The sequence below is a fragment of the Podarcis raffonei genome, chromosome 2, assembly GCF_027172205.1.
Source record: "Podarcis raffonei isolate rPodRaf1 chromosome 2, rPodRaf1.pri, whole genome shotgun sequence".
In the NCBI taxonomy this organism is placed as follows: Eukaryota; Metazoa; Chordata; class Lepidosauria; order Squamata; family Lacertidae; genus Podarcis; species Podarcis raffonei.
The window spans coordinates 17,135,765-17,149,249 of record NC_070603.1 but is presented as its reverse complement, the minus strand read 5'-3'; the positions used below and the strand labels follow the sequence as shown (position 1 = coordinate 17,149,249).

The 13,485-nt window shown below is 42.5% G+C and overlaps 1 protein-coding gene across 2 annotated transcripts in view; it reads left to right on the top strand.

Moving 5' to 3' along the window:
• Window positions 1-13,278, top strand: part of SCN8A (sodium voltage-gated channel alpha subunit 8) — a 106,390-nt gene extending 93,112 nt beyond the window's left edge. For both annotated transcript variants that reach the window (XM_053375132.1, XM_053375133.1), the window contains 5 exons: window positions 2,651-2,704; window positions 3,764-3,901; window positions 4,477-4,581; window positions 6,378-6,648; window positions 8,530-13,278. In XM_053375132.1, the coding sequence (XP_053231107.1) occupies window positions 2,651-2,704; window positions 3,764-3,901; window positions 4,477-4,581; window positions 6,378-6,648; window positions 8,530-9,674 (1,713 nt within the window). In that variant the 3' untranslated portion in view covers window positions 9,675-13,278. The remainder of the gene's footprint in view (window positions 1-2,650; window positions 2,705-3,763; window positions 3,902-4,476; window positions 4,582-6,377; window positions 6,649-8,529) is intronic.
• Window positions 13,279-13,485: the final 207 nt, after the last annotated feature.

Sequence of the window (13,485 nt, the reverse complement as noted above, 5' to 3'; positions counted from 1 at the left end):
GAACAAGACCCAATTTTAATCTTTTGGCTAGTTAGGTTTCAAGGAGGGAAGAGAAGCTTAACTATTACCACCTCTCTCCCATTTACCAGTCAGGATTCAAGAGGTTGGGTTGTTCTTTACAGTACAGTGGTACCTCGGGTTACATATGCTTCAGGTTACATACGCTTCAGGTTACAGACTCCACTAACCCAGAAATAGTACCTCGGGTTAAGAACTTTGCTTCAGGATGAGAACAGAAATCGTGCTCTGGCGGTGCAGCGGCAGCTGGAGGCCCCATTAGCTAAAGTGGTGCTTCAGGTTAAGAACAGTTTCAGGTTAAGAACAGACCTCTGGAATGAATTAAGTACTTAACCTGAGGTACCACTGTACTTGTGTACTGTGGCAGGTTATCGTCTCCTGAGCAGGGTGAAGTCTGAGCTAGGTGATTGGGAAACTTTGTGAAGAGAGGAATGTGGCAGCAAGGAAATGGGAGAATAGTTGGTTGAGAATTTCCCCTGGCCATTTTAGATGTACTGTTCCAGTTATTTTGATTGATGTCCAGATGTGCAAGCGAATTTCCAGTTCACGCAATGAGACTTCAGTTTCGTGTCCTTCATGCTGTGCCCCCAGTATCTTCTACAGAGTGTCAACCAAATAGGTTTGGGGGGGGGAGTGTAGAGGAGGAAGTGAAAGTTCCCTTGTGTGGGCGGAAGACTATTCTGCTGGTGGAAGAATATAGTTGGGTGTCACCCTTTATCCACTTCATTTGCATGCCTTCCATCCAATCAAGTGAGTTTAGTTCATGCATGGAGAGGCCTTTCCGCAGCCCTCTGTGCTGCCCAACAAGTCATTCACACATCCCAGCCAATATATATCAGTAGTGAGGAATATTCTCTGCCTTAAGGGCCACAGAGAACCTTCCGAGAGCTGCATGCCATCGGTGGGGTTTGTCAGAGGCAAACGTGGGCCAAGCAATGGATGTGAAATTGTGACCTTTGTACAGTCCAGTGATTGACACAAGATAACATCACCAAGGCAATGATCTGTAAACGTCTATAAGAAAATGGCAAAAGTGGCTTCTTTCCCAAATCAGTTTTATCTTAAACAATAGCAAATGCGGTAAATGAAGAGTTCACCTGTAATATGTCAGTGACTCACCAAGGTCACCAAATTAAAACTTTGCCACACCCAGTTCAGATACCTAGGGGTACAAATAACGAGAAACCTCAATAAATTATACCTCCACAACTACAAGCCCCTGTGGCGACAAATTAACAAAGACCTAAAGAGATGGAATAACATGAATTTCACTCTCTCAGACAAAATAGCCATGATCAGAATGATCACCCTCCTAAAACTAACCTACCTATTCCAAACTCTCCCAGGCTGGATCCCCTCAACCCAACTCTGCAGTTGGCAGAGAAAACTACACTCTTTTATCTTCTCACATAAAAAACCAAGAATAAGCCCCAAATACCTGCACCTGTAATATGTCAGTGGTTCAATGCAGTAGTCATTGCATCACCACCCTGTTCGTTGTTTTATTGTTACATTCCAGTGGGGCAAATGTCAGAGGCTTCTACACACACCACAAATATGTCTTGATCTCTCCCTCCACCTTCCAGGAAAGCAAGAGGCATTATCGCAGTTCAAACACTCATTGCAGCCAGGCAGAAGCACTCAGGGAGGGTTCAGAACAGGAATGGTGTGTTGTGTGTGACATTGGGAAAGGGGTGTAGCCTAGGGAGACTCCCAAGGGGTTGTTCCCAATATTGCTCTATATATGAGGTACAACACAGCAATGTGTAATAACTTCAATGGAGTGAAGAAGCCGAGATGGTGTGTGCTGTATTAATTTACTGGATATTTATTTCAAGGAAAATGGTCCAAAACAAAAAAGCATGTTTATGTACAAACCTTTTGAACTTTGCTTTCTTTAACTCAGCTTTGCGTATAAATCCTTTTTACTGCTCTTTTTTCCTACAGACAAATCACTGTAAAACCAATTTGAATTGTGTAGATTTACGGAAGAGACGCATCAGATAGATTGATCATTCGTAGTTAGTATATCGAAGGGGTGGCACACCCTGTTTTGCCACCCGAGGCAAAATGGGAATGGGACTCCCACACACACACTGCACCCCACCATTTCTGCCATGCACCAAAATGCACCCCCTCTCACCAAAACTCGGCAAGAAGGGTGCTTGCCTAATGGGCAAGCCGGTTCTGGTATATTATACGCAGTTTGCAGAGAAGGCTCTTGTTGTAAAGAACTGAGTCTGGTGGCCAAGAGAATTTGCACATGAAATCAGTTGCTTCCGAGCGCATTAGTAAATTCCCTCCTAAGGAAAAAAGAAACTTGATTACAATCTGAGTGACATGGATTCATAAGAAATGGCATAACCAATCGAAGGAACCATTAGCCAACAGGAGGGCCCATATTATTAAATTTGCCTTCACCCAAACTGTAGGTGGAAAAGGAAAGATGAGCCAGTCACTATCCTGCAAACTATATCCAAACAAATTGTTGAATATTTTATGTACCAAATGACCTACAAAGAGATGCTCTTTTATATAGTCCTTCTATACCGGTGTTTTTTGCTTTGTTTTGTTTTGTTTTTTAATGAGAAAAATCATTTCCCTCTAAAATAATGTGTGTTTCCCTCTATAGGCAACCTTTAAAGGCTGGATGGACATAATGTATGCAGCAGTAGATTCTAGAAAGGTAAAGTGCATCCACTTCTGTCACTGTTATCACAGAGCTGGTATTTGAAACAATGTTTTTCCATGTCATTTTATACATACAAAGAATGCCACCTTGCAAGGTCATAGCTGCAAACAATTTGCTCCCTCATCCCGATCCAACTGTCCTAGGACCCCAAGGACTGCTACTGTATATGAGGAATATGCGATGCAGAATCCTGCAACACTGAATAAACCCAATCCTGCCAGAGCTTTATGTTCACTCTGGGTTACTATGGAACTTTGGGTCAGGGGACGAGCATCGGATTTTAGAATGGTGTGGGCAGTTTCTCTGCACAGGGCTGTCAGGGACTGGGCAGAGGAGGAATGGTGGAGACCGCCTTCCCAGTCTGACCCTTCCAGAGAAGAAGAAGGCAGATTTACAACAGGGGTTTGAGGGTGGTTACAGCTCAGACGCAGATGAGGGGAAAAGTTGGAAAATAACGAGAGAGGAGGAATCATGGAGGGGGGGGAGGCAACAGCTGACAGACACAGTTTCTTTAGAAAGCGTTCCAGACTCTCCATCTCCCAGAACCCGACAAGCCTTGAAAGTAGGACAGCAAAGAGCTCAAAGACAGAAGGCACGTAGCAGCACCCATAGAAATAACGAATGAGGAAGTGGGAGAGACGGGGCATGGAGATTCACTTGGGACAATGCCATTCTCCAAGAGGCTGGGTTCTATAGCCTCTCTCTGTAAAGAATGAAATAAGAAAGGAAGCTCAGAACATTCCTTGTCTTTGTATGTTCCTGGGCAGCCAGCCGGGAGTCCCTGGCAACAGTGTAGAACTGACGGGCACAAAATTGAGAAGATCTGTAATTAAGAAAATCCATTTTGGGGCGCCCAAGTTTGGCCTCGCACAGGGCACTATATTACAAAAGGTTACCAAAGTCCGCCCCTTAGGGGGACAATAACTTCAGAGCGCACATTTGATGATAAAAAAAATGAATGAATGAATTGCAAAGATTTTCAAGCCTTTGTTAAATCCCTCTTACAGATTGCAGCTCCTGAAATATGTATATTGTTTTCTCTTATACACACAGCAAGATCAGCAGCCCAAGTATGAGGACAACATCTATATGTACATCTACTTTGTCATCTTCATCATCTTCGGATCCTTCTTCACCTTGAATCTCTTTATCGGTGTCATCATTGACAATTTCAATCAGCAAAAGAAAAAGATAGGTCAACTTTTCATATTGACTAGCGTAAAGGACCCTCAAACCCTTTTCTCTGAATTAACTTCCAATAAATAACCCATGGAATTCCCTGAAACTTGCAGCTTACGAAAGAACTGATTCACACATGCAGGTTGCCACTACAGTTGCCACATGGTGGCATGGTTGTGTGAATGTGTCTTCTTCACAGAGAGGACCTTTTTGTCCCCTCAAATGAATGTTTCTGTTTCTGTGATTTTTCACCATACTGGAACAAAACATTCACAGCAGTCTCACACAAAAGACTTGCTACTTGGAGCTGCCATCATACAGTTCCATTTCAAGCAATTATTGTACCACATTTTGAACTTAGATCCAATAGCTTCTTCAAAACCACTAAATAGATTCTAAGTCCTGAACTACCAGGGACTAGCGTATCTTCTCTCATTGTCTGCCAGTGACAATGTAATTTTCTCCATTATTATTATTTTTTACCTCATGGAGTAAGAAGAAATGGCTACCCCACTTCAGTTGTACCTTCATCTTTAAGCAAAGGTGAACAGATTGTAACCAGCTTTATTTCCTTTTCCTTCCTTTACTTTGGAGGTCAGGATATCTTCATGACAGAGGAGCAGAAGAAATACTACAACGCCATGAAAAAACTGGGCTCCAAGAAACCTCAGAAGCCAATTCCAAGGCCTCTGGTGAGTTTTCGGGCTTATTCCCAATATGTTGCCCCTTGTACACTCAAATAAAGTCTTCATACTTTTCAATTCAATTCAAAATCCTTTATTAGGCATATCACACCTCACATTAACAAACAAACATCATATACAGACTGTCTTCATACTTTTCCAGCATCCAGCTCTTGCTCTTTGAGGTTTGATCCCTTCTTATTTTGACCTGGCGTGGTGTCATGGCTGAGGCACAAAGCTACCTCAGGAAGCCCCTGCTTCAATTCTCACCTACCAGCAGATAGCCTTGGGCCAGCTGCAATCTCTTAGCCTCAGCTCCCCATCCCCAAGCTGGTGGGAATAACAACATGCATCTATCTTACATGGTTGTGATGTGCATAATAACATCCAGAGCTGGAAGCAGGTTATAGGCCCCACCGCTACGAGAGCCAGTGTGGTGTGGTGGTTAAGAGCGGTAGTCTCGTAATCTGGTGAACTGGGTTTGCTTCCCCGCTCTTCCACATGCAGCTGCTGGGTGACCTTGGGCCAGTCACACTTCTCTGAAGTCTCTCAGCCTCACTCACCTCACAGAGTGTTTGTTGTGGGGGAGGAAGGGAAAGGAGAATGTTAGCCGCTTTGAGACTCCTTCGGGTAGTGATAAAGCGGGATATCAAATCCAAACTCTTCTTCTTCTTCTTCAGAGTGCCCCATTCCAACTGCCCCACTGCACCTTGTCACACTGTTATGAGCTTCAAGCCACCCATCATTTTAATTTCCCTGCGGTGTTCCAGAGTGGATACAAAAATCAAGAACATCAGGGCACTGTGGAAAAATCAAAATGGTGGATAATTTCCCTGGCATTGTTACATAATCAAGGGACCGGGAGCAGGCAGGAGGGTCAAATGGGAGGACCAAGCAGCCCTTCTAGGGCTCTTAGACCATGGCACATTGCCTAAGTCACTGCCAGCCCTGAATACTCAGCATTATTATGTTTTTGTTACATTTAAGTGATCTCCTGAAGCAGCATAACAGGGCTGCGACTACTCTTCGAAGGTGGTTTAATCATTTGGGTTCTTAGGAAGAAGGTTCTTGTGCTAGAACCTTTTAATGTTAATCTGCATCCTGGACATGGGTGGCGCTGTGGTCTAAACCACTGAGCCTCTTGGGCTTGCCGATCAGAAGGTTGGCGTTTCAGATCTGCGTGACAGGGTGAGCTCCCGTTGCTCTGTCCCAGCTCCTGCCAACCTAGCAGTTTGAAAGCACATCAGTGCTAGTAGACAAATAGGTACCGCTGCTAAGGGAAGGCAAACGACGTTTCCATGCGCTCTGGCTTCCATCACGGTGTTCCGTTGTGCCAGAAGCGGTTTAGTCATGCTGGCCACATGAGCCGGAAAGCGGTCTGTGGACAAACACTGGCTCCCTTGGCCTGAAAGCGAGATGAGCGCCACACTCCATAGCTGCCTTTGACTGGACTTAACCATCTAGGGGTCCTTTACATTTCCACACATACCTGGTGATGAACAGAATTGCGCTGTGTGTTTCACCCTTCACTACAAAATGGGATTGTGAGGCCAGATATGTTTCTTATTATCATTTATTACATTTGCACACCGGCCTGTACCCACAACTCTCGGAGCGGTTACAACATAAAAATACAATATAAAAACATGCAATACATAATAAGAACAACCCAACAAACCGCCCCCCATCCCCACGTGATGTAAACACACAAATCAGCTGCAGTAGAGGATGTATGCAGTGAATTGTCCCATACTACAAATACATGCATCTCCCTAACTGTGCGTTCTTCCTGTCCGGTGTAACAGAATAGAGTCCAAGGAGCTGTTTTCGACTTTGTCACCCAGCAAGCGTTTGACATACTGATCATGTTGCTCATCTGCCTCAACATGGTGACTATGATGGTTGAGACGGACCAACAGAGCAAACAGATGGAAGAAATCCTCTACTGGATCAACCTGGTCTTTGTTATCTTTTTCACATGCGAGTGTGTGCTGAAAATGTTTGCCTTGCGTCACTACTACTTCACTATTGGCTGGAACATTTTTGATTTTGTGGTTGTCATTCTCTCCATCGTGGGTGAGTATATGGGTGTTTTCTGCGGGGCGCATGCAGCGCAAAGGCCTGCGCTTGCGAGAAGAGAAAATGAGTAGATGTGCATCGGATTCCGAGTAAACTTGCATAGGATTGTGCAATTAATACAGTGGTACCTTGGTTTTCGAATGTCTCCGTTGACGAACGTTTCAGTTTTCAAATGCCCTAAACCCAAAAGTAAATGCTTCGGTTTTCGAATGCGCCTCAGAAGTCAAACAGGAAACGTGGCTTCAGTATTGAGGCTTCCATATTGAGTTTTCAGTTTTCAAACGTTTCAGAACTCGAACGGTCTTGTGTTCGAAAACCGAGATACCACTGTACTGCACATTAACTTATCACTGCTTCCCAGCTTGTAAAATCAGAGCTGGTCAGATTTCTGTGGGGAAATACCATATTTTTTGCTCTATAAGACTCACTTTTTCCCTCCTAAAAAGTAAGGGGAAATGTGTGTGCGTCTTATGGAGCGAATGCAGGCTGTGCAGCTGTCCCAGAAGCCAGAACAGCAAGAGGGATTGCTGCTTTCACTGCGCAGCGATCCCTCTTGCTGTTCTGGCTTCTGAGATTCAGAATATTTTTTTTCTTGTTTTCCTCCTCCAAAAACTAGGTGCGTTTTGTGGTCTGGTGCGTCTTATAGAGCAAAAAATACGGTAGTTTGGGAAGGAAGTTTGAGTCGGGAAATAACTGCTTTCCCCCCGGACACACACACCCGTTCTTCTGCTTAAACTCTGCAAATTTGCTTTCATTTGTACCTATAAAGTACCCTGCTCCAAATGGTCCTATGCTGGATCACAAAAATATGATGATTAAAAACAAATGCAGATTAATATACAGTAAGCATAATAAAACAAAACCACAAAACAGTAACAAACTAGCAGCACACAGCAAGGCAGGAGGAAGACAGCCACCAAAGGCCTTGGTAATGATTTTTATTAACTGGAAAGTGTTATCAGGAGCATATTGCACCAATTAATCATACTTCATGCCATTAGTTCCTGGGCCCAATTTAAAGTGCTGGTGTTGACCTTTACGGTCCTGAATGATCTTTGTTCTTGAAGGGCAGCCTTCTCTCATATGAGCCCACCTTCATATTAAGAGCTCCCTTAGAGGCCCCACGCTGTGTGATGGCTCTATTTTTAATGCAGTGGGCATTTATGCAGGGTAGGGCATTGTCGGTGGTGGCACCAAAGGTGTGAAAATCTCTTTCTAGGGATTGCCTTGCTTCTTTCTTGCTCTCTTTTAGACAATTGGCCAGTAGTTCTGTTGAGCATTTGGGGTTCTCTGGATGACCTAGTTTTGTTCCATATTTTCTGCTGCTGCTGGCAATTGCCCAAAGCGCCGACGCCTACTTTGAACATGAAATTTGGATTGTTGCCGTTTTTAACATTTTGTTTTTTGTCTTACCGATTGGTACCCATTTAGAGGATTGTTGAATAGAAAAGCAAGGTATAAAAGTTGTTGTTACAAGGGGGGGGATTTACACACACACACACACACACAAAACGGGATGTTACATCTAGCCTGATCCTAAACAACAGAGCAAAGTAAATAGAAGGGAAGAGAGATTATACTATTTTATGATTCATGGGGTATAACGAGGCAACAAGCACTGCCTATCATTTTATAATGGTCATAATAAAAAGATGAGGTGCCCTTGTAAAAGGAAATTTGCTGATATGGCTCATGGGCATTTTGCAAAGACTCAAATACTAAGGATATGGAGATAGGAAGACTGCCAGTCTCAATGAACCTAGTATGGCATTTCCCTCTCAAATATGGCCAGTACTACCTGCTTCTGGGCAAATGGCATGTGATTACTTGAAAGAATTGTAACGCTATTTTTTCTTCTTTCCCCCAATCTCATTTAAGGTATGTTCTTGGCTGAAATCATAGAGAAATACTTTGTGTCACCTACTCTCTTCAGAGTCATCCGCCTGGCCCGTATTGGCCGCATCCTGCGCCTGATCAAAGGAGCCAAAGGGATCCGCACCCTGCTTTTTGCCTTAATGATGTCTTTGCCTGCCTTGTTCAACATTGGTCTCCTGCTCTTCCTGGTTATGTTCATCTTTTCCATCTTTGGGATGTCCAACTTTGCCTACGTCAAGCACGAGGCTGGCATCGATGACATGTTCAACTTTGAGACTTTTGGCAACAGTATGATTTGCTTGTTCCAGATCACTACCTCAGCTGGGTGGGATGGTTTGCTTTTGCCCATCCTCAACAGGCCACCGGACTGTGATTTGACTAAGGAACACCCCGGGAGTGGTTTCAAAGGCGACTGCGGGAATCCCTCGGTGGGGATCTTCTTCTTTGTTAGCTACATCATCATCTCCTTTCTGATTGTGGTGAATATGTACATTGCCATCATTCTGGAGAACTTCAGCGTAGCTACGGAGGAGAGCGCCGACCCGCTGAGCGAAGACGACTTTGAGACCTTCTACGAGATCTGGGAGAAGTTTGACCCCGACGCCACGCAATTCATTGAGTACTGCAAGCTGGCAGACTTTGCTGACGCTTTGGAGCACCCTCTCCGCGTCCCGAAGCCCAACACTATTGAGCTCATTGCCATGGACTTGCCGATGGTGAGCGGGGATAGAATCCACTGCTTGGACATCCTGTTTGCCTTTACCAAGCGGGTGCTGGGCGATAGCGGCGAGCTGGACATCCTGAGGCAGCAGATGGAGGAGAGGTTTGTGGCTTCGAATCCATCCAAAGTGTCTTACGAGCCTATCACGACCACACTGCGGCGCAAGCAGGAAGAGGTCTCTGCACTGGTCATCCAGAGGGCGTACCGGGCTCACTTAATAAGGAGGGGCTTTATTTACCGAAAGAACGTCTCCAATAAGATGGAAAATGGAGGGACAAACAGGGAGAAAAAAGAAGGTACCCCGTCCACAGCGTCCCTCCCATCCTATGACAGTGTGACTAAGCCCGAAAAGGAGAAACAGCGAGCCGAGGAAGGGAGACGGGAAAGAGCAAAAAGGCAAAGAGACACCAGGGAACCCAAATATTGAGATGATCCGTAACATTAATAACTCTAGGGAAAAAAGTATGAGCGGAAAAGATTGTTTACAAACTTCCCGATAAAATATATATCAATAGTGAACAGCTGTGGAGACACTTTACCTGAAGATCCTATACCAAACATAGTCTGCTTACTGTGTGACCATGTTGCATCTCAAAGCAGTGATCTACCACCTGTTTAACGGACCCATCTAGGCAAATATATTAAAAAAAACAGGAAACAATGCAAAGGCGGGGTAAAAAAAAAAAAGGATTTTATACTGTTTGGGCAGGTGGATACTGCATGTTCCACATCAGTCAATGCAACTTAGGACAAACAAGCAAAATAAAACACACACACACACACACACACTTAAGGAAAAACAAACAAATCTGCTGCTTTAGGATTCGTATATATTTTTTCCGAAGCAGCCAAAATGGATTTTATTTTTCTCATTTTATTGAAAGGAAACCCAGAACAAAAACAAAAAAAACCATCACTTTGAAGGGTTGGGTTGCTCATGCAAAACTAGATTTTCATACTTGACATTTAGTTTAAGCACCAAAAAAACAAACAGAAAAACAAAAAAATTAGAACAAGGGGGGAAACAAATTGAGCAACGACAAAAAGCTGAAACGAAACGACACATATTTAGCCCATGTCATTTAATCATCATAGTTCCTTTGGTATTTATTATCTGCATACTTCTTTATTATATGGGCTTCACCATGGTTTGGGAGATGGGGATAATCAGGTGTTTTCAGCCTGCCAAAACTCGCTCAGGCTGATTCCAAAAATAAAATAAAATAAAATTGTGCTCGTTTCAATGCATAGAAATGATTTGCATGATGGCATGCTGTGATCAGGAATCATGCATGAGGAATCATAAAATCACAAGACACTCAATATGCTGTCCAGGCCTTGTGTTAAGCCATATGTTCGTGGCACTCCACTGACTACGGCACACTGTATTGGGAGAGTTACTCTTAGCTATATCTATGCCCTTCCGCCAAGTTACCAATCCTTAGATCTTTCCATGCACCTCCTCTAGGAAGAACAAAAATGTGAAACCAACCGACGGAGACCTGTTTATGTGTATGTTTATTAACCATGCAGCCATATATTTTTTGCACTTTTTAAAAGAAACAGCAAAAACGGGAAATGCTGCTCTTAAAAGCCTTCTGATGGAAAAAGACCATGCAGCAATGGTTTCTTAATACAATGTCGCTGTCAAAGAGTGCTTTAGGGCTTCAAGAAAACCCACCCGGTAGTTTTGTTTCCTGCAATACTCGCAATTACTCTTTAGCCTCCATTCCGCAGTGTAGGTAACTCCCCCCCCCCCCCTGTTAGACATGAAAAAGTGCTATCGGAAACAGCACGTTATCTTTCAAAGGTGCAATTTTCAGCAGATCTATAAAGCAATTTTATCGAGGAGGGTAGGGTTACGACAGGGAAGTTTACAGCACTGTGTGCCATATTTACATGCTGGCGGTTGCGTCCTTTGGGATCGTTCTGATGCAAGGAACTCAACAATGGGGCACAAGCTGATTCCCAGAAAAGTGGCCTCTACTTAGCGTTCTTCCATTGGCAGATTTCCTGCAGCTTGCAGTCTTGACATTGCACGATTTTCTTTGCTTTTTGCATTTGTTTGTTTATTTTTTTTACAGGAAAAGCAAACCAAAATGCTAGCAACAATAACCATAATGTTAAAAACCAACGTTTAGTAGAACATCACACGTTTGATGAGCAAAGTAGCCGTGTGACATGGGTGCAGCGCTGAGAGAGAAAGTGTCCTATATGTCGTGTGCCTTCACCAACTTTGCATTTCATCCCACATTGTTGTCATAATTTTAACCAGTCCTGCAAATTTCAGGTAGGGATGAAAGAGCTACCTCTCAACTAGTCTTAACTCTAAATTGACGGGAGTCTCACCCTGGGGGGTTTGGGGGTGGGTGGGAACATAATTTTTGTGTTTCTAGTTAGTACCTGGGCATCTCAATATTTTGAAATGTTTCATTGTGTCACCTTCAACGAGTCGATCATACTGAGAATTCAGTTGTGTGGGTTTTTCTTTGTTTTTTAAGGGCACAGGCTTGTGGAGTAGTTCTCGCTGATGGGCCAAAGGTTGTATTGCACTATAACCAAGACTCTGTTCCACCATGCAGCTTAAAAGAGAAGGCATAGGCTGCTATGAATCGTTTAGAATGCCTGGTTGCAAAAAGGGAGGTGTACTGAACTTTTTTTAGGGCGCGATGAAAGAAAACAAGCTGTTTGAATGTGGACCAAATAAATTGTATCTATAAAAGGGCAAAAACACACACACACAAAATAATCACTCAAAATATTCCAAAAGCAAAACAAACAAATAGCAATGCCTTTTAGATAGCTGGCAGAGGCTTGACCTATAGAATCTCGCAGCCTAGATGCCCGCAACAAGGGTCTTGTAGAAAGCAAGCCATTCGAAAGACATCTGTGCCAAGTTGGACTTTTTAAATGCATAGTCTAGCTATCATGAAATCAGTTGAAGAATTCTGCTGTACCAGATACCACAAGGAACAAAACATTTCTATCCTGTTAGACTTACCCCACTTACTCCTACAATGTGTATAATAAAAATAAAAATAAAAAAAAATACATGCATATGTACAGGCAACATTGTAAACAGCACAACAACAACAAAAGCTGAAAAATGTGGTTGAACTTTTTAAAAGAATATTATAAATACTGTAATATATCATTTTATTTTATTGGCATGCCTTTTTGTAAATAACAAAGGACTACAAAAAATTAAATAGAATGGCTTCTGGCGTATGCCACTGTCCATGTTTAATTTTATATCTATATATAATACATTTTTTTCTCTTTCTTTTTTCCACTTTTGAGACAATGTCAACTTATGTACATCCCCACAGGGGGAGGAGATAAAGCCTCCATAACAGACACAGAGCAAAGCTTTATTGCAAAGTTACCTTTACAACAAACGGAAATATTTAGACTATATTTTGGTTCTGAGGTGCAATATATTTTGACCACTTCTATGCAAGATTTGGCTAAATGTCATAATTGTTCTTTAGCTGGACTATTGTTCCATATGGAAAGCTCGGTACATGTAGTGTTTGTGCTGTCAAATTTTACTAAGCAATTTTTAGTAAAAATGCCCTGCAATCTATATTTACATTGGGTCATTATTTAGCGATACTTGAACTTTCTTACGTTACACTAGCTTTACTAACAAATAAAAGTTATTAACAAACAGCTTCAGAGCTGAGGGCTATGTCCTACTAAAGTGAATACTTTTGCTTTTTCTAGTTGCTACACTACCTTTCTTTTTTTCCATTTCTTTTTTGGGGACAGTTGTTTAAACAAACAATCGGCCAAACTTCACAGATATTGTGGAACTTGCTCCGTATTTTTATATGCATCGTAATTTAAGCAAAGCGTAGAATATTGGGGAAATCTTACTCAAAAATTAACAATCACAAAAAGGTAGTTTGAGACATACAGACAGCATATAAAGATATATAGAATCAAAGAATTTGGCAATAAAGAAGGAATCCTATTAGTTTAACAGGCATGGCCAATGCTTTTTCGAGAAAGCATTAGAAAATTAGAAATCAGAGAAATCTCAAAATCGTTGAGAACAGTTAGAAAACGTACATTTAATTTTGATAGTGCTGATTTTTAAGCTCAACATTTTGTACTCCCCACCACCACCAGAAAAGGTGCTGTATAGAATTTTGTTGAAATGTTGTTTTTCTGAGAATATTGAAATTAGTTTTTGCTTTTATGTTCATTTATTTATTTATTTGGAGTGGTAGAAT